We start from the raw sequence: 21,908 nt of genomic DNA, 5'->3' as shown, positions 1-21,908 counted from the left end.
GTACCTTCCTTTCGATGCGAACTGTTGTACTCGTACGCTTTACGTTCAGAACGTGTTGTGATTTATTGAGGGGTGGACGAAGAAGTGTGTTTGTGGCAATGCCCAAAGAAAAATCGTCGAGATCCTACTGGCTGAAGCAGTGGATCACAGGGGATCCCAATTTCACTATGGATGGAAGGGTAGTCTGTCAAGCTTTCTGTAAAGAGGTAAGTTCGTTTGTTCCTTTTATCTTTTTTTGTGATTGAGAACTATGATCGCATTTCATTTTAACATATATAGGCCTATTCATTTATGTATTGTGCCAAGTTGTTTTGTCGCAATGCTGTATTAGTCGTGAACTTTCAATAATTTATATTGCTAAAATGCAAATAATCATTAAATTACTGAACGAGGAGTTAGAACGCCGGTGGTCTCTTGTCACAGAATGGATGAAAATTAAACTGGTATTTTGAACTGTGATTAATTTCCTGTGAAAATGGAGATTTACTACTGAAATGCAATTTTTAAAACTCCCTTTAAAAAATCGTGAATTCTATTACACTTCCGCTAAGCCTTCGCGAAACACAGGTTGCAGATCCAAGGTTGCCCGGCTAGGATAATGCCACAGTGTGATTTACAAGGTTGCCAAGACAATCTTTACAAGACCAGGCCAGCGAAAAAGACCGTTGGTCTGGGTTGATGAAGTCCGGTTAGTAACCATTCTGCTTGGCGGACGGGAGGAAGCAAAGAGAGTCTGAGGGGCGTAAGCTCCCAGGTTAACCAGCCTCTAGCATTCCCTCTAGAGCCTTGCTAGATTGTGACAAAAATATGTTGTTTTTTTTCTTTTGCTACTGGGTTCACGTCTCACCGAAACAGACAGGTCTTGTGGCGACGATGGGATAGGAAAGGGCTAGGAGTGAGAAGGAAACTACTTTTGCTATTTGCTTTATGTCGCACCGACACAGATAGGTCTTATGGCGACGATGTGACAGGAAAGGCCTAGGAATGTGAAGGAAGCGACCGTGGCCTTAATTAAGGTACAGCCCCAGCATTTGCCTGGTGTGAAAATGGGAAATCACGGAAAACCATCTTCAGGGCTGCCGACAGTGGGGTTTGAACCCACTATCTCCCGGATACAAGCTCACAGCTGCGCGCCCCTAACTGCACGGCCAACTCGCCCAGTAAAAGAAGGTTATGGATGCACGTCACGACAGTTTCAAATTACGCAGTTTTTAATTTTCAACGAGTGTGGCGGCCTTGTGGGCACACATTATGCAGGATCTATTGCAGGCAACAGAAAATAGTCTTCACGACAGCTGACCCGACTGACCAAAGCCGGTGAATAGAAACAAATAAAATGTTCACAAATCTGAAATTTATAGTGCCTCCGTTTTCATTCTTCTATATAAGTAAAAATACTGCTAGGGCCAACTTGGTGGGTCTTCGGCAATCATAAAGAATGGATCTCTCCTCTATGCTACTCCGGTATCGTTTCATGTCTTTTTTAAATTATATTTTTCACCCGATGAACTCGACATGATACTGCCAAATTTTGTATAACCGAAAATCCCTGAGGACATATTTCATGTAAATCACTAATTGCCCTGTTCCTACTTTCAAGTTTTGTACCTCTAGAAACATCATCTCTAATATTCTTTTTTTTTTTTAATGAAACAAATGCATGATATTTACTAAGCATTATTGCCAATTATCCCAACCGTAGAAATTTAAGATATAGGGACAGTGTAATTTATGCCAATTTTATTACTTTTCAGATCACATGTGAGAAAAATACCATATAGTCAACTTAGAAATACTGCGATGCATCTGATAAGAGTACAGAAATCTGTATCAACGCAGCCTTTCTACCAGTCCACTTTGGGCAGCGACCAACAACCAATTTCTTCAGACCTATGCAATGCAATGCAATGTTGGGAGCCAATATGCCCCTGCATAAACTGGAGCATCTTCAAATTTCAACAAGCTGCCGGGAGCAATCACCAAGTTGGAAAAGACTGGCATGCCCCTGGTGGAGTCATTTAGGATTGTGGAAGAAGTCAGGGGAAGTTTTGACCAACCCTCTGGGAAGGCAGCCGTTGTCAGCGAAATAAAACCAGATGAAGTGACTTCATTGAAGTGTTGTCCAATCACCTCATATGATGTTGAGAGATCTTTCTCACAGTAAAAAAACAAAAAAACAAAAACAAACCATTATGCATGAGACGAGAACAACATTGTTACCGGAAAACTTTGAAACATAGCTTGTAAATTCCTTTTATAGTTACTAAGCGTGTTATTAAATTATAAGTAATTTTTTCATGCCTATTTCGTTGCCTATTTTACATGTTAGTGTCCATTTAAATGCCTATTTTGGCTAATTTAAGAGCCTATATGCCTGCCTATTTTAACTGTTTTTCGTGCCTATAATTCTCGTCTCTAGTGATGACGTGTAACTAGTGTCTTGTTCCACCGTTTGGTAGCAGCACACGCACAGCGGCCAACAAATGCACTCGTCATAGCCATTTCATAACAACACTGTCAGCATAGGAGCAGACAACATGGAAAGCAACCATCAGGGACAGCGCTATATGACTTGGTTCCTATGGAAAGAAGGCGTGACCACTGCAGAAATTCATCGGCGCTTGGTGGCAGTCTGTGGAGAACATGCGCAGTCACAGAAAACAGTTTACAACTGGGTGGAAGGTTGGAAAACAGGACGCAATCGGTGGACAAGGGAACCAGTTCTGAAATGAATGTGACAGTGTCAACACCAGCCAACATTGCCCAGGTCGAACAGGCCATCCAAGGAAACAAATACATCACATTTATGGAAAAGGAAGCAGCCACAGGACTTAGCCGAAACGCCCTGCAGCTGATCGTGCATGGCCACTTACAGTTGGGGAAGGTGTCATCCAGGTGGGTGCCTAGACTCTTGCCTGCAGACGAAAAGCAGAGGCATGTGGATGTGTTCAGAGGACTTCTGCAACGCCATGATCAATATCGCACCGACTTCATGGCTAGGCTTGTGACTGGTGATGCAAATGAAACAACAATCAATGCAAATGGGATTCACGGTGCTGCCACACCCACCATAGTCTCCCGACTTGGCACCAAGTGATTATCATCTGTTCGGGAACATGAAGAAACATCTGCGTGGTCGCCGTTTTTGCAGAACTGGACACAGCTGTCAAGGCTTGGGTACGCAGCACTCCGAAAGAATGTTTTTTTTTTTTTTTTCTTTGCTAGGGGCTTTACGTCGCACAGACACAGATAGGTCTTATGGCGACGATGGGATAGGAAAGGCCTAGGAGTTGGAAGGAAGCGGCCGTGGCCTTAATTAAGGTACAGCCCCAGCATTTGCCTGGTGTGAAAATGGGAAACAACAGAAAACCATTTTCAGGGCTGCCGATAGTGGGATTCGAACCTACTATCTCCCGGATGCAAGCTCACAGCCGCGCGCCTCTACACGCACGTCTCTAGTGATGACGTGTAACTAGTGTGTTGTTCCACCGTTTGGTAGCAGCACACGCACAGCGGCCAACAAATGCACTCGTCATAGCCATTTCATAACAACACTGTCAGCATAGGAGCAGACAACATGGAAAGCAACCATCAGGGACAGCGCTATATGACTTGGTTCCTATGGAAAGAAGGCGTGACCACTGCAGAAATTCATCGGCGCTTGGTGGCAGTCTGTGGAGAACATGCGCAGTCACAGAATGGTTTCAGGAAGGTCTGGAGAGACTAACACGTCGATGGCAAAAGTGCATACAGTTACAAAGAGATTATGTTGAGAACGTGGATGTAACAACTGATGTGTAATGTACTTTCGTTTGGTTACAAAAAAATAAAGTGTAAAACAATATAGTACGCCCTTCGTATTTGTTAATAAACTTAACCATGATAGGTTAATATTGTGTTTGGTCCGTACTGACTAGTCTGAATGTATAATATACCTATTTAAAATAGTTTATTTGAATCCGCCTTGATCAATACACTCATTAAATGAAAGAACAACTATTTATTAAACCAAACATGTTTCGGGAAATCTCAACCATTCCCTTCCTCAGTGGTCAGATCAAAGAACAAAACATTATCACACAATCTTTTGTTTTACAATTTAAAGAAGTATTGTCCTAATACACCATATCAAAGAGTAAAAAGAAATATTATAAAAATGATCAATACCTAAAATTTTGGTTGAACTGAAGAAAATACTATATAAATTTAGGATTTTCAAGTTTTTCTTCTTTTCTTCTTTTTGCTTCTTAAATGATCATATGCTAGTCTGTACAGTGGGTTATCTTCTGCACTTCTCTCATTTGAACTTGATTCAAAATTATTTTTTAGAGTAAGGTAAATTTCTAAATTTTCCAAAACATTCATTAATTTCTCCTTTTTGGCTGAATGTAATAATTTCATGTCATTGGAAATGTCTGTAAATTTATGATTCATTTCAATCATATGTTCTCCCATTGCTGAATATCTTTTATGTTTAACCGCATTAACATGTTCTTTGTACCTTATAGCCGATTTTCTTTTTACTCTTTGATATGGTGTATTAAGACAATACTTCTTTAAATTGTGAAACAAAAGATTGTGTGATAATGTTTTGTTCTTTGATCTGACCACTGAGGAAGGGAATGGTTGAGATTTCCCAAAACATGTTTGGTTTAATAAATAGTTTTTCTTTCATTTAATGAGTGTATTGATCAAGGCGGATTCAAATAAACTATTTTAAATAGTTATATTATACATTCTTCGTATTTGTGTTGGTGACGTTGCGAAGTACTCTCCAGCTCCATGGCTAAATGGTAAGCGTGCTGGCCTTTGGTCACAGGGGTCCCGGGTTTGATTCCCAGCAGGGCCATGAATTTTAATCTCAATTGGTTAATTTCGCTGGCACGGGGGCTGGGTGTATGTGTCATCTTCATCATCATTTCATCCTCATCACGACATGCAGGTCACCTACGGGAGTCAAATCAAAAGACCTGCTTCTGGCGAGCTGAACTTGTCCATGGACACTCCCGGCACTAAAAGCCATATGCCATTACTTTTTTTTTGCGAAGTACTTAATGGTCGGTTGGGGAACATCTTACTGTGATACACTGAAGTACACGAGTTCAATCCTCCAAGTTTATTTTCAATGCAGATCACAATAAAGCATGAAAGGTATCTGTAAAAAAAAAAAAAAAAAAAAAAAAAAAAAAAAAAAAAAAAAATTATCTAGTGTAAAAGCCACGAGGAAGCGAAGTAAGTGATATGAGACTCGCCTCCATTTAATAAGTTGTCCAGCATGAGTATCCTTATGTGACATGAACTACAATAACAAGGTTGATGATGACATTGATAGGAGGGAAGTGGGAGGGGTAAGCCATGGTTACACTATGGTGGAAGTGATGGGTGAGGAAAGGTGGGAAAATGGAGAGGGGGTGACGTAGATGTAGATGTGTTGTGATTTTCGTCTATCATAAAATGGTATGATATAATCAAATAAGATATTAGATCTCTCGGATATCTCAATGAGATTAAAAATGGGATTATGGTACTGCTCCAAATGTATAAAACAATTTTTGATTACATTTAGTAAAGCACCCTTATCAGCTGTGTTAAGAATCATCATATCCTGCTCAATAGACCTGAAATTGTGATTACACTCCTCAAGGATGTTGTTCCATTGCCGAAAATGTATTATATATAATAGCGTTAACATGCTCGGAATACCTTGTGGCAAAACTTCTCCCTGTTTGGCCTACATATGTGGCATTACAGTCATTACATTTTACATTTTAATTTATATGCATCCTATTTGTTTGAGAGAGTTAGTACTGTAAATAATGAATGTATTATTATTATTATTATTATTATTATTATTATTATTATTATTATTATTGGTTCTGTAGGCTATTTTATGATTGTGTTTTCTAAAAATATTGGATATGTAGTAAATGTTCTCATAATTAAACATAACAGTAGAAATGGTGGATTTAGACATTTTTTCACTGAATAAGGTGGGCGATGGACAATGTTTGATTTTATTAATTATCATTTCAATGAAAATCCTGCCATAGCCATTACTTTTTCTAATGTTACGTACAAGATCTAATTCCTTTTAAGATCTTTCTTGGACAACAGGATGTTAAAGGCAAGATGTACCATACTGTAGTAGGCTGCTTTCTTAATGGATAAGGGGTGTAACGAATCTTGTTGTATGGTGTTAACACATTGACGACGGGCGCCAAACAAACGCTGCTATGTATTTAAGATATCGACCTCAAACTTGGAACATGTACTCACTAAGTTGCTTCATAGTCTGTATGTTGTGATACTTTTCAAAGCAATACTGTTTGTGGCTCCATTCAATAGTCTTTCTAAGCACAGTGTAGTATGAATGCCGTATTTGTGCCATTCGTACACTCATTGCTAGGGACCTGAAAAATTAGCATCTATTTGTTTCAAAATTAGCATTATTTTTTCCAAAATTAGCATCTATTCTTACAAAATTAGCATCTATTTACAAAGTTAAAATAATCACATGGTATTATTAATTTTAACGATTCCAAGTTTATAAAGTGCAATTATTGTCCTTGGTTCACACACAATACAAATTCTTTGTTCAAACGAAAGCATTGTCAGTACTTCGGAATTGCATTTTTTCAAACTGCACCGTCTGTCTGTAACCACTGTGTTGTAATGAGACAACATGTGCTCGCAATCTACATTGTTTGTTGGGGTCCATAACAACTCAAAACAGTATTTAGCAAATATGCTGAACTCTGTCTGAACTGCAGTTGATGCAAGCATGACATCACATTTTTCACTTTCTTTCATCTGGGTTTGAATTGCATGTTTCAGAGAACAGTAACCAGACCAGATATCGTTTCGTGAGAGATCTGTTACTCCAAACAATTTCTCAAGCACATCTAATTTATCAGTGTTATTCAAAATTATATTTCTTGGATACAAAGCTTGAGTAATTGACACAAAATGCTTATGGTTGGGGTCTTTAGCTTGAATGTGGCTAGCTTGCACTGTGAAGAATGAGCAGCTTTGACAAATTTGTCGCTACATGCAGCCTGCTGTAGAGGAGTGAGCTTAATCAAAGCATCATTCGTTGCTGCAGAAAAATTCCCCTCACAAATGAAGGTAAAACTGGCATCAACTGCAGTTTGGGGTAAAGAGGATGAGAGTTAGGATACGAAGACCCTTCAAGTTCAGTAAGGAGGTCAACCAATCCAGCTGCATGATCTGTGACAAAAACCATGTGGGAGTGAAGCCTATTCACTTCTTGGTCACTCAGATCAGTCATGTACTTAATACCACAGTTGTTGATGTCTTTCATGTCAGACATCTTGAAAAATGTAACGTCAGTAAAGTAGGCACTCAAATACAAGACAGCCTGAAACCAGCTATTCCATCGGGTTATGACAGGTGCAGGAAAAAGCTTTGCTTCCTTAGAAGCACCAAACTTTGATGTTAAGAATTGTAAATAATTATATTTTCACTTTCTTGTGTTCAAAAATGCATATTTTACCATCGCAACCACATGATTTAAATCTGTCATCACTGTGATCAAACTATTGCCAACCAAGCTGATCTTATGTGCCCAACACTGTACATGCATTAAATGATCCCCTATGACCACACTTAATGTTTCATAACACCGGGTCATGTACGGGGCACTGTCACTAACAAACTGCATCATATGGTATACTATAACTACGCAGAGCTTCTAAAACAACAGGAGAGCAGTTTGTAGCATTTCCTGCATCAAGATAGTTCACAGAAACAATGTGCAGCTCTCTTTTCGATCCGGCTGGGACTTGGAATATGATGATAAAAACACAACGGCCAATTCCATCTGTAGTTTCATCACAGAGTATGTTCTTCCCCACTACAGCATCTGCTGTTCTTTTCTGGTGGTCAGATGCAACTTCTAGAAAGGAAGAAAGACCTCAAATTATAACAAAAGAATTAAAAATACTGGATCTATTGGGTATGGGTAAGATAGTTCGATATGGAAATCGCACTCACATTCGGTATCCAATTTTGCGCGTGGTTTCGATGACGTAATTCCTAAACCGTACCCGATCAATGAAATCGAAACTTACCTGGTAAATATACTTCACATAGAGTTCTCACACATGGCAGCTCTTCATTTGAAAACTCAGTAATCCAGGCTCTTAGCCCTTTGCTTTCCAGCTTTTCCAGAGGTATAATTGCTTTGGCAAATACTTCAACTGTTCATTTCGAGAAATTATCTCTGGAAATTTTTCGTCGTTTACAACTATCTAACTGTGTAAGCACAGAAGATTGCTTTCTTTGAGATGTACTAGCAGTAGGGGTTGAACTTTCGTTATCACGTTGCTTACCCACATGTTTTTCAGATTTAACATGTTTCACAATGCTATCTTTTTTTCTCTCACCCAACTCGGCAATTACAATAATTGCAAAACACTGTCGCTGAATCTGTGGCATATTAACCATCCTTTGCATATTGCTGAGCCCTTTCGTGCGCAGTTTTTGTCGTGCGCCCCATAACCTAAACGATCGCTCGACTTTCTACTCTTCACTAGTTTCAATTTTGAACAGGAAAACAATGCTGTGTATATCTCGTTATTTCAGTGACACTCAATTTACAGTTCGATAATAATCGATACAGATCTTATTCCCCTTGCTATTCCCATTGTAAATATCGATTAAAGTCAGCAAGCAGCAATCGATCGGCTACTTTTCTTCACCAATCGGAACGGTCGAAAGATTTATGCATCATATTTTGAGTATTTCTGACAATTTTGCCAAAATATATTGTATTTGCCAGTAAAATAGTACATTTTTTGCAGAATTCACACTAAAATCACATATTCATACTAATTTTGCATTTTGGATCACAATTCGCACTTTGTCGCACTTCTATTTATGCATAAAAATGATTTTATTCCACATTAGAATTACCGTAGACTTGGATTCAGTACAAGATTCAAAAATTTGCATTTATCGCAAATGCGATTTTTTTCAGGTCCCTACTCATTGCTTTCAAGTATGCGAGGATTTCTCTTTATGGCTACTCCCCGTTTAGTGTTACCAGTTAATCATTAGAAATATCTAATTCACTGTCACGAGCTACTTATTATAACCAGTCCGTACATAATTAATCACAATTATTGGTAGCCGGCAGCAACTGAATACGATGCGCCATGTTGACAGCAGCACGGGTGCTCCAGGGAATACCTCTACATATCCGACAATTATTTTGTTAAATACATGAAGGTTTAAGAAAGAAAAATGCAGCAATAATTTATATTCCAAGACTACACCATTTGGAACATCTCACCTCCAATTTCATCAATAATCAAGAAAATACACGGTGCATAAAAGCGAGAATTTTTTTGTAGCCCATCACCTACTGTTGGCTGTCACCTACTGTCAGCTGGAACTACGAGAATTCTCAGTGCTCATCATCCATGTGACACATCAGTTAATGAATCTGCACATAAATGTTGAATAGTTTGTCGTCATATAGGGCACGTTGCCATGGATGCGCCATCTTGTATAATAATTCTCGGCACCTAAGAATACCCGTATATATATGAAGTTCCCATGGCTACAACGATCGTACAATAAAAAAATACATTGACACTAAAAACTACCATTCCTCTACTCCATGACATGATTGAAAGTAGTTAAAATTATAGTCAACATTTAGCACAACCAGCTACAAGCGATACTCGTGCACGAAAACGGAGATCTCCGGGGCCCGTCGTCAACCGCTGGCTGCAGTACTACGGAGATTTCCGGGGCCAGTCGTCAATGTGTTAATTGTTAATTGACTGAGCTCAACAGCTGCAGTCGCTTAAGTGAGGCCAGTATCCAGTAATCGGGACATAGTGGGTTCAAACCCCACTGTCGGCAGCCCTGAAGATGGTTTCCGTGGTTTCCCATTTTCACACCAGGCAAATGCTGGGGCTATACCTTAATTAAGGCCACAGCCGCTTCCTACCCACTCCTAGCCCTTTCCTGTCCCACCATTGCCATAAAACCTATCTGTTAATAAGAAATTAAAATGAAGGTCCACCTATTCAATACTATTTACTATGATGTCAAATCACTTATACAATGGGACCGATTTTGACCCCATTATGGGTCATCTTCAGCCATGGATTAAAACTGAAAATATATAGTGCAAATACAATCAAATTAACACTTTAAAAATATCACGTACATATTACAAATTATTTTGCAAAAGAGGCAAAAAATCTCTCAGTCTATAATTATTGAATTTAAAGTCCACTAGTTGAATTTTGTCACGTGCGACATTGCCATCGGTATTAATCTAAAATAAACAGTCCTAATAAGCAACCCCTGTACACGTACAATTAAAATATTAAAATTGGACCTGAGCTGTTTCACACATACAATATTACAATTGGAGCTGACCTATTACACTGGTGTTGAAAATTAAAATAACCATCTTGTGTGGTTAGTTGGTAAAAGTCTGCCTTGCTGAGTAACATGTATTGGTGCAAGTTGTGTCAAATGCAACACAGTTGTGTTTAAACAAGTACACACACAATGAGTAGACTTGAGATGGTACGATTGAATTATTTGATAGAAGGGACCTTGCAAAATCAACTTGAGTCAGGTTCCTGGGAATGTGTGCATAGTTTGACATCTTGAAGGGACCTATTTGCTCAACACGAACATTACTGACTAACAGCTCATCAATTACAATTTGACTAGCCTCTACACGAAATCATAACTGAATTAATTAAAACCAAAAAATTGATTTTCAATGAGTTTACTGGGCCTTTAATACAGTAAGCACAGAAATTTGTGTAATTATTAAATATTAGAAAAAACAGATAAAAAGCAACCAATTATTCAGTATGAATGAACGGCAGTACACATACAGAAGATGATACAAGTTTCAAATTGTGGTAGTGTTTTTACCTGACAAGTCATGAAAAAAGTCATTATTTTTCATTTGTTCCCTAAACTTATATATTGCCCCCTTTCTGACATCTTCTATCTTAAGTATTTAAAATAAATACATAAAATATACTCACATTTCTCATTAAGTTCAACCATGGTCCTTGCAACATTCCCAGCAATTTGCTTCATATCCGAATACTTGGTAATGGTGGCACGATTCATAGCTTCCAACAGCCTGTAATCCTCCTGAAAGAAAAACGCAACCAAAAATAACTACAAATAAAAATTGTAAGCAAAAAATAAGATTATCCAAGATAAGATTATCCAAGCTGATATACAGGAATAAACTTTCTATGCAGCTGAGTGAGAGCTGGCATCATGATGCATATGAAGAAGCTGTAAGCTTGCATTCAGGAGGTACCAGGTTCAAGTCCCACCAATGGAAGCCCTGAAGATGCTTTTGCAATGTTTGCCATATTCACCTTGGACTTAAACTTTCACATGACTGCAACAGTGGCAGTGCCACCGACATTCTCCTTATTTTTTACTGTAATGGAGAAAGGTATAGAACAAAGATTCACCATGAGCTATTTTGTGTAAAACCAACCATAAGAACCATAAGAAAGATATAGAGTTTAATGCTTTAGGCTCTTTCTGAAACACCCCCTCCTGGTGAAACATTTTCGGCAACTTTTAATTAAGATAATACTCGACCTTATTCTAATCTGAAATACCTATTTTCATTAAAATCCACCCTTCTATTTTCCCGTGAGGTTTTAACAGACACGGACCAATAATGAAAACTTGGCACATGTCATTATAAACTATAATGAGGTCAGTATTCTTATTAGAGTACAGTATTAACCAAATGGATGTTGCATTAAAAACAATGTCACTATATAAAATGCTTGATCAAATAAAAAATGGCAGTTTCTCACTTTTCATGAACAATATTAAGCTAGCATTCTAAAAGTGTGAAGTTCCAGAGAGCTGGAATGACCCGGACACAGACAGTGGGGAACCCTGCTCTGCCCCTTTCCTTGAAGTGTGCACTCTCTTCATTCCTATCAGTGCCTCAGAGGAGAATCGAATAGTTGGAATACTATGATCAACTAGTGTCTCACGTACTAATAGTTAACAGAACATGTATGAACTAGAAGAATGGCATACTAGGAAATAAATCTATCTCACCAGCTACTTCCAGCTAATATTCAGGTAGACTGTTCTACTCGGGATGCAGCAGTAATTTCATCTATCAGAGATGAGTGGCAGCAGAAGAGAAAAAGCATGTCACAACAAACAACAGTCAACGTAATGTTATTGTTGATCAATTTTATGGGCTTTCAATATTACAGGCCTTCACATTTAGTTTTCTTCGGACTCTGTGATATTAGGCATCCAATATAAAGGGAGTCCTCCTTCCTACTTTCATGACTTCCTCATCATATTCTTCAAGTGAACATTCGGCTTCACGATTTTTCCTCATCTCCACAATTTTCCTTGGCTGATGACCACTTGGTTTTTCACCTTAAGACAATCAGGACAAAAGCCACCACCATCTCCAGTTAACGCAAATGAACAATATTTCCATGTTAGCAATGCTTGGCGTTGATTTGGACTGTGCAACAAAATTCTAAATCCATGAATATCTGTTATTACAGTAGGTACTGTAAAACTGTGTAAGACATTAATGACCGGAAATTGTATTCTCTGTAACTTTGTTATGTAATATTCATTGATAAGACCACTAATAACATACATATATAAATTAAATTTTAGCCCTGAGTGCCAATAGGTCTGCAAGAAAGGAGTATGAAAGAGAAATAAGGCAAAAGAGACCAGTGGGCAGACCTAGAGAAAAATGGACAGACTTAGTGAAGAAGGATGTAGAGGAGAGAGGTGAGGATTGGGAGCGGATTGAACGAAGAATGGTTCATGGACCGAGCAAAATGGAAAGGGCTCGTATACCACACCTGGGAAACTGGAGTTGGTCAACGATGATGATGATGACCTAAACTAACCATTTCACCCATCGTGAATAAAATTATTAGTTGCTTAAAGTGTAGTGCCTTATTCCCCAATTTACATACTGATTGTCATTAAATTCTGTTCAGCCAATTTCTCATGATGGGTGGGCAGACAGACAGACATGACCGAAAATTTAAAAATTGCATTTCCTTCTTATTATGGACACAAGTGATACAGAAATTCCTTTTTAATTCTGAGCGATGTAAAGACAATACTCTTATTCTATGTACCGGTATATAAATTATAGAAATCCACTGTATTCTTTCCATCTCTGTTTGATCCCTTAATTATACCAACAAAAAAAATCAGGGATGCTCTCCATGTTATGTAAAGAATGATGGTGCAATCGGATTGGAGGAGAAAATTTTTCATTTAGAGAAAATGAGATTACTTTGTTACTTCCAGGCGCGCAATTCAAATTGATAAACTCATTTTACTTCCTGTGCCAGAGCGCAAGTTGCTGCTCGCTGCTATGCTTCTGAGGAGGTAAGGGAATGGAGTGGAAGCAGGGTGTATGATAGACTGAGACAGAGATAATACTCAGTGCAAATGCACACGTTTCTTGTTTGTTTCATGCAGTCGCTTCTCAGCCCCAGTAGACAGCCTATTTTTACCTTCTCTGTACACAATAGCTACAAGTTTGTTCAAGTTTAAAATTGTTAACGCAAAGTAGAACTGGGAATATCTAGGTTCCTTTTAGGCTTAAAAGTGTTTCATCTTTCAAGAAAGAACATAATATATATTTTTAAACTGGTACATACTCAATATTTTGAAACTGGATTTTGAATTTGGACTCAAGTTCCTTACAATTTTCATAACTTTTACTTGGCATTTCAAAACTTGGTGAAATTTCCTGAAGATTATTTTCACTCAGTATTATATTAGGCCATACTTATTTTAAATCTCAAACCATCTAAGCAATTAATATGGCCATTTTGGTCTTGTGTTTTGTTTTTGTATGTCTTGTCCATAGAAGACATGTACTTGTTCTTTGAACATTGACACAAACTCTGTTTGTACACTGAACTTTGGTGATGCAAATTTGAACCCAAAACATCAAGTTACTATTAAGATTAAGCAGTGATTTAAGGAATGGTGTTATAATTTTATTAATTTTTAACTAGTGTAAGAAGTGATCTCAGATCACACTTAATCATTTCAATCTCAACCCATTCAATTATTATACACTGACTGACAGAGCAAATGCAACACCAAGAAGGAGTGGTTCGAAAGGGATGAAAGTTGGGGAAAAAACAGAGACGGCACGGACGAATAATTGATGTTTATTTCAAACCGATATGCAGGTTACACAATGCGCACGGCATCGACTCAGTAGGATGTAGGACCACCGCGAGCGGCGATGCCCGCAGAAACACGTCGAGGTACAGAGTCAATAAGAGTGCGGATGGTGTCCTGAGGGATGGTTCTCCATTCTCTGTCAACCATTTGCCACAGTTGGTCGTCCGTACGAGGCTGGGGCAGAGTTTGCAAACGGCGTCCAATGAGATCCCACACGTGTTCGATTGGTGAGAGATCCGGAGAGTACGCTGGCCACGGAAGCATCTGTACACCTCGTAGAGCCTGTTGGAAGATGCGAGCAGTGTGTGGGCGGGCATTATCCTGCTGAAACAGAGCATTGGGCAGCCCCTGAAGGTACGGGAGTGCCACCGGCCGCAGCACATGCTGCACGTAGCGATGGGCATTTAACGTGCCTTGAATACGCACTAGGGGTGACGTGGAATCATACGCAATAGCGCCCCAAACCATGATGCCGCGTTGTCTAGCGGTAGGGCACTTCACAGTTACTGCCGGATTTGACCTTTCTCCACGCCGACGCCACACTCGTCTGCGGTGACTATCACTGACAGAACAGAAGTGTGACTCATCGGAGAACACGACGTTCCGCCATTCCCTCATCCAAGTCGCTCTAGCCCGGCACCATGCCAGGCGTGCACGTCTATGCTGTGGAGTCAATGGTAGTCTTCTGAGCGGACGCCGGGAGTGCAGGCCTCCTTCAACCAATCGACGGGAAATTGTTCTGGTCGATATTGGAACAGCCAGGGTGTCTTGCACATGCTGAAGAATGGCGGTTGACGTGGCGTGCGGGGCTGCCACCGCTTGGCGGCGGATGCGCCGATCCTCGCGTGCTGACGTCACTCGGGCTGCGCCTGGACCCCTCGCACGTGCCACATGTCCCTGCGCCAACCATCTTCTCCACAGGCGCTGCACCGTGGACACATCCCTATGGGTATCGGCTGCGATTTGACGAAGCGACCAACCTGCCCTTCTCAGCCCGATCACCATACCCCTCGTAAAGTCGTCTGTCTGCTGGAAATGCCTCCGTTGACGGCGGCCTGGCATTCTTAGCTATACACGTGTCCTGTGGCACACGACAACACGTTCTACAATGACTGTCGGCTGAGAAATCACGGTACGAAGTGGGCCATTCGCCAACGCCGTGTCCCATTTATCGTTCGCTACGTGCGCAGCACAGCGGCGCATTTCACATCATGAGCATACCTCAGTAACGTCAGTCTACCCTGCAATTGGCATAAAATTCTGACCACTCCTTCTTGGTGTTGCATTTGCTCTGTCAGTCAGTGTATATTCATGTGTACTGTGCATTGTTTTGCATGTTTATTTTAAATATGTCAATGTCTGTTTTCACAGTTTTTTGGCTCAAGATGACGCGGAATATGTGTTGAAACCGATTCCATTTAATAGTTGTAATTAATATTATGGCATTGTTTTGTATTGAATAGGTGAACCCATTATTTTGTTCCTATTTTATTAAGTTTGTGGCAGAAAATGGTGAGAATGGCTCCCTTTCACTACACCAACAATAAAATTGCTGATATGCATCTACCCTATGCAGCAGCAGCTGGAAACAGGAGAGAAGCCACATAGATTTATGACATCTGGCACCCTAATCACTACCAATCTCATCTTTCAACCTCGGTGTCCACTGACAGGCGACCGCATGCCTCAGATCCTCGACACTGGCAGAGTGTCATCGCTACGGAACCCAGAGTTTGAAGAGGTTACTTTAGAAGAAATTATAATCCATCAACCAGTATGAGGTCTGCCGCGAGGAATGCTGGTGCTTCTCATATGACGGTGTGAAGTGTATGGAAGAACCAACAATTGCTAACTTATCGATATAAGTCACCGCTGGATTACCCACAATGCTTAACCTTTGCAAGGTGGGTCTTAAACAGCTGCAGGAACATTCCACACTTCTTTTCTTGGATGATACTACATTTACGAGAGAACATGGCAAAATACAGAAATCGGCACTTGAGGGTGGAAGAAAACCTCCATGTGACTGTAGTGAGCACATTTCAGCAGAAGATGGTTTTCCATGGTTTACCATTTTCACACCAGACTGTACCGTAATTAAGGCCACAGCCACTTCCTTCCCAATCCTAACCCTTCCCCATCCTTGCGTTGACGAAAACCTTCATTGTGTTAGTGTGACATTAAACAACTAGCAACAACAAAAACAACAAAAATCATTTCATCATAGTTTAAGAGTTTCTGCCAACATTGTTGGTGACTATTTATGTCCTTCCTCCTCTGGGTATTCGGCAGCAAATGTGGCTGTGTCATGATGGCACTCCACCACATTTCACTCGCCGTGTCACATACCGTTTAAACATTATCCAAGGAGATAAGTATGCCGTGGTGGGCCAGTTAAATGGCTTTCGCAGTCAGCCCATGGATATTTGTACTATTATCCAAGCAGCATTTAAGGTCATTCGTGCTACAACATTCGCACTCTGCTGCTGCTACGGGAACAATGTCGGCAGATTACCTGCGTCAGACTCTGATGATGTCATCAGCTCTAGACTCTACACTCATCATGTATGTTCTCAGCATTTCTGGTGCCGTATTTCATGACTTCCCCTGTACCTCCACTCTCCAATTCACCTATATAACTAGCTCTCTTTTTCTGCTACTTCAAGGCGTTCTTCGGCTGTTGGAGAGAGGGACTTAATTATTTGACCGTGAGGTATTGTAAACTTTGCATGACTATGTTCTCGAGTGGCTGTACTCAATTATGCATCAATGAGGGAGCAGGTGCATTTCTAATTCCTTTATTTGGAATGCTGTTGGAACCTATGTCAATACTCTCGAAAACTCCTGGTACTTCAAAATGTGTTTACATTGTTTTTACTGCTTAAAACTCTTATCTTGAACTTATTTAACCCACCGGCTTACCTAACCGTCGAATCAACAGGATGCACGAGCCTGTACCCGGCTTACCTAACGGGTGAATCAACGGGGTAATGCAGCGTCCTGCTTTACCGATGGTAAAGGGTAGTACGTTAAAAACTCAACATATGGCATTACAATCATTCTTTATATCTGAAGGAAGTCTCTTCAGCTGTATTTGGGTCATGTTTAGGGGATTAACAGCATAAATTGAAGATAGCATTGAGATAATATCCCAGGTATTCAGTGAATAAAGATGAGCACGCGCGAGGCTATTACCGAGCAAGATGTCATGGATATTTTACTGAATAGTGATTGTGAAGAAGATTATAATATATCTGAAAGTTCTTCCTGTGAATCTAGTGATGTGGATACGTTATCTGTGCTTAGTGAAATTAGTGATAGTAATACGAGCGAAGAAGCAGATATAAATATTACGAACGTAAATGTTCCGACGCACTGTAAAAAAAGACAGAAAGTTGAAGAGTGGAAATGGGAATCTGCTTGTCCATTGCAAGGTATTCTTGCCAAAATACCACTCAATGGAATTCCTGGCGTAAATCCTGTTTTTCAAAATATTGAAATTATGCCTAAACATAGTTTTTATAAATTTCTTAGTTATGATTTCTGGCAAAGTGTGTGTGATGAGACAAACAAGCTGTGCGCTGGGCTCACTTTCCTAGGCAAATACCTCCTAATAAAATAAAACAAAACCCCTCATGGCAATGTCGAGTGTGTGCAGCCAAAAAGAAGACTTAGCACAAGCAGATGGGAGTGTGAGGTCTGCGAAGTAGCTCTTCACATGCCTGAATGCTTCAAGATGTTTCACACTAACAAGAATTACTATGTGAGTTCATAGTGCATAGTTCATATTTTTCACTGTAATGTAATACATTCCATTGAAATGATTATTTTTTAGTATTTCTATGAAAGTTTGACAACATTTGAGCCAGTAGTTGCAGTGATATTATCATTTAAGCACAGTCTTGCATGGACCTTACGAACACCAGCATTTAAATGGTAATTTAAAGGCCTGGAACTGATGTTTATAAGGTAAGCAGATGGGTTAAGTTTATCCTGTTGGGCTAAATGCATCTGTGTTACATTCAGTGTTTTCTAGAACCTTATATTTGAAATAGCACATTATTTTCTAGTCAGGTCAATCATACAGTATGCCTGGACTTTGTCATTTAAAATGTTGATATTTAATTCATTTTCCTATTCTATTTTTCCTATTTCCCCAATGTTTCTTATTACTTGTACAGTTGGTTGGGGAACATCTCTTCTGTTTAATGAATGTAATTGTAAATGTTATTCGGATGAAATCCAAATTGTCCCTACCAACGATCTTTGTAATATTTCTTTTGTGATTTGTTGTGAAATGAGTTCTATATTTCGATATTTTTGGTGCTGTACTACTCCTAACATGTTGCGTCTTGCATTTCAAGACATCTATTTTGTTCAATCGAAGTTGCATTTCTTGTTGACCTTAGTGTCGTTGTGTATTTTCTTAACCATCTGTATTTATTGCTATTTATATCTTTTCCTATTGTACCATCCACGGTATTACCTTCTTTGCCCAGCACCTTTTATCTTTCATTATAAATATAATTATTAAAATCAAGAACCCACCTGCCACAGCACATATCCTGAACAGAGTCTAAAGGCCACTACTATACCGTTGTGAACTGTGCAATGAAGTAGAAAGGGAAAGGGATATTGAACATTTACTGCAATTAAATCCTTGGGCGTATTGTTCCTTTTATTCAGCATTTGATTCTATTTACAATGGGAGTAAAAGAATGCACGACTGTAGGGCGGCAGCATTGCATCTTCATGCATATTAAATAATTTTAAAAGAAGTTACCAGACCAACATACGAGAGGACCAATGATCGGTGCATTCCTAATTACTGTGTATTCTTGTACTGTGTATCACGGCTACTTAATAAACAAACTGTGGATATTGCCTGTACGAGACAAGGACAATTCTTGGATGCCCATCACGCATAGGAGATACAGGCCACAACATAAACATGCAGGATGAACCTCAAGTTACTGTACGTAACAGTGCGGGCAAGACCCACCACCTGGCTGACCCATAATGTTCCAGAATTCTCACGAGACAGCCAGAGATAGAGATAGAAAGGATAGGATATATAAGGCCAATGTCAGTAACTACTCCCGTAGTGTGATTGCTCTGGGAGACTGATTAACTTTGATAGAGTAGGGGTATTACAGTCGACTTGACAAAAAATACTGCAATGTATTTGAAATGTCAGCAAACTGTATGGAATGTAAAGAAAACATCATTTCATTGTTCATCAGATATACGGTAGTTACTTTTTGTGCAGCCTCTAATGTGTGTCCTAAAATACTTAAAGTACCATATATTTCCAATGTTACTATAACCAACTTCTTTCCAGAAAACACTTCTAGTTTCAATACGAATGGCATCAGAGCTTCCTAGATAGGTATAGTTTATTGACTTTCTGAACAGACAATGTCAGTAACATCCTTTTAAACCGGTTTTCAATTGCATATTCTAGATCTTAAATCTATATATATAAAATAACTTGTCCTGACTGACTGACTGATTCATCAACGCCGAGCCAAAACTACTGGACATAAAGAAATGAAATTTTGTGGATACATTCATACTAAGATGTAGGTGCTCGCTATGAGAGGATTTTTGGATATTCCGTCGCTAAGGGGGTGAAAAGGGGGTTGAAATTTTAAAATGAGTGTATCTATATCTCAAAACTTTAAAAGTTTACAGATGTAAAAATTGGTATTTAGGATCTTCTTTAAAAATAAGGAAACAAGTATTTTTTTGTTTTCAGAAAATCCCAAAAGGAGGGGTGAAAAACGGTGAAAAATGGGTTGAATGCCTTTAATCAGGATACCGGTACTTTTATCTCAGAAACTGAAGATATTACAGACCTGAAAATTGGTACACTTGATCTCTTTTAAAAATAAAGAAACACATATTTTTTTGTTTTTGGAAAATCCAATTAATGGCAGGGGGAGAAGGGGGGTGAATTATTAAAATGAGTGTATCAATATCTCAAAACTTTGAAAGTTTACAGATGTAGAAATTGGTATTTAGAATTTTCTTTATAAATAAAGAAACACGTATTTTTTTGTTTTCGGAAAATCCAAATAGGAGGGGTGAAAAGGGGTGAAAAATGGGTTGAATGCCTTTCATGGCGATACTTATATCTCAGAAACTGAAAATATTACAGAACTGAAAATTGGTGTTTGGGATCTCCTTTAAAAATAAAGAAACACGTATTCTTTTGTTTTTGGAAAATCCAATTCATGGGGGGTGTGAAAAGGGGGTGAATTTTGAAAATGAGTGTATCTATATCTCAAAACTTATAAAGTTTATAGATATAAAAATTAGTATTTAGAATCTCCTTTAAAAATAAAGAAACACGTATTTTTTTGTTTTCGGTAAATCCCAATAGGAAGGGTGGAAGAGGGTGAAAATGGGTTGAATGCCTTTAATGAGGCTACTTATATTTCAGAACCTGAAGATATTACAGACCTAAAAATTGGTATTTGGGATCTACTTTAAAAATAAAGAAACAGGTATTTTTTCGTTTTTGGAAAATCCAAATAATGGAAGTGAAAAGGGGGGTGAATTTTTAAAATGAGTGTGTCTACATCTTAAAACGTTAAAAGATTACAGATGTAAATTGATATTTAGAATCTCCTTTAAAAATAAATAAATGTGTATTTCTTTTTTGTTTTCGGAAAATCCTAATAGGAGGGGTGAAAAGGTGTTGAATGCCTTTGTTGAGGATACTTATATCTCAGAAACTGAAGATATTGCAGACCTGAAAATAGGTATTTGGGATATCCTTTAAAAATAAAGAAACAAGTACTTTTTGTTTTTGGAAAATCCAAATAGTGGAGGGTTGAAAGGGGGTGAATTTTTAAAATGAGTGTATCTATATCTCAAAACTTTCAAAGTTTACAGATGTAAAAATTGGTACTTAGAATCTACTTTCAAAATAAAGAAACACGTATTTTTTTGTTTTCGGAAAATCCCAATAGGAGGGGGTGAAAAATAGTTTAATGCCTTTAATAAGGATCCTTATTTCTCAGAAACTGAAGACGTTACAGACCTAAAAATCGGTATTTGGGATCTCCTTTATAAATAAAGAAACATATATTTTTTGTTTTTAGAAAATCCAAATAGGGGGGGGGGGGGGTGAAGGGGGCGTGTATTTTTTTTTTGCTATGGGCTTTACGTCGCACCGACACAGATAGGTCTTATGGCGACGATGGGATGGGAAAGGCCTAGGAGTTGGAAGGAAGCGGCCGTGGCCTTAATTAAGGTACAGCCCCAGCATTTGCCTGGTGTGAAAATGGGAAACCACGGAAAACCATCTTCAGGGCTGCCGATAGTGGGATTCGAACCTACTATCTCCCGGATGCACGCTCACAGCCGCGCGCCTCTACGCGCACGGCCAACTCGCCCGGTGGGGTGTATTTTTAAAATGAGTGTATCTATATCTCAAAACTTCAAAAGTTTGCATATGTACAAATTGATATTTAGAATCTCCTTTAAAAATAAAAGAACACGTATTTCTTTGTTTTCGGAAAATCCCAATAGGAGGGGTGAAAAGTGTGAATAAGTGGTTGAATGTCTTTAATGAGGATACTTATATCTCAGAAACTGAAGATATTACAGACCAGATAGTTAGTATATGGAATCTCCTTTAAAAGTACAGAAACATTTATTTT

At 38.9% G+C, this 21,908-nt stretch overlaps 1 protein-coding gene across 1 annotated transcript in view; it reads right to left on the bottom strand.

Annotated features, from left to right (window-relative positions):
• Blos2 (biogenesis of lysosome-related organelles complex 1 subunit 2) overlaps positions 1-21,908 on the bottom strand; it is a 54,321-nt gene that overhangs the window by 10,585 nt on the left and 21,828 nt on the right. The window contains exon 3 of the mRNA XM_067143380.2: positions 11,046-11,157. Coding sequence (XP_066999481.1) covers positions 11,046-11,157 — 112 coding nt within the window. The remainder of the gene's footprint in view (positions 1-11,045; positions 11,158-21,908) is intronic.

This window comes from Anabrus simplex, chromosome 1 (assembly GCF_040414725.1).
Source record: "Anabrus simplex isolate iqAnaSimp1 chromosome 1, ASM4041472v1, whole genome shotgun sequence".
Taxonomy (NCBI): Eukaryota; Metazoa; Arthropoda; class Insecta; order Orthoptera; family Tettigoniidae; genus Anabrus; species Anabrus simplex.
Note: the sequence above shows the minus strand (reverse complement) of the source record. Positions and strands in the feature narration are given on the sequence as shown.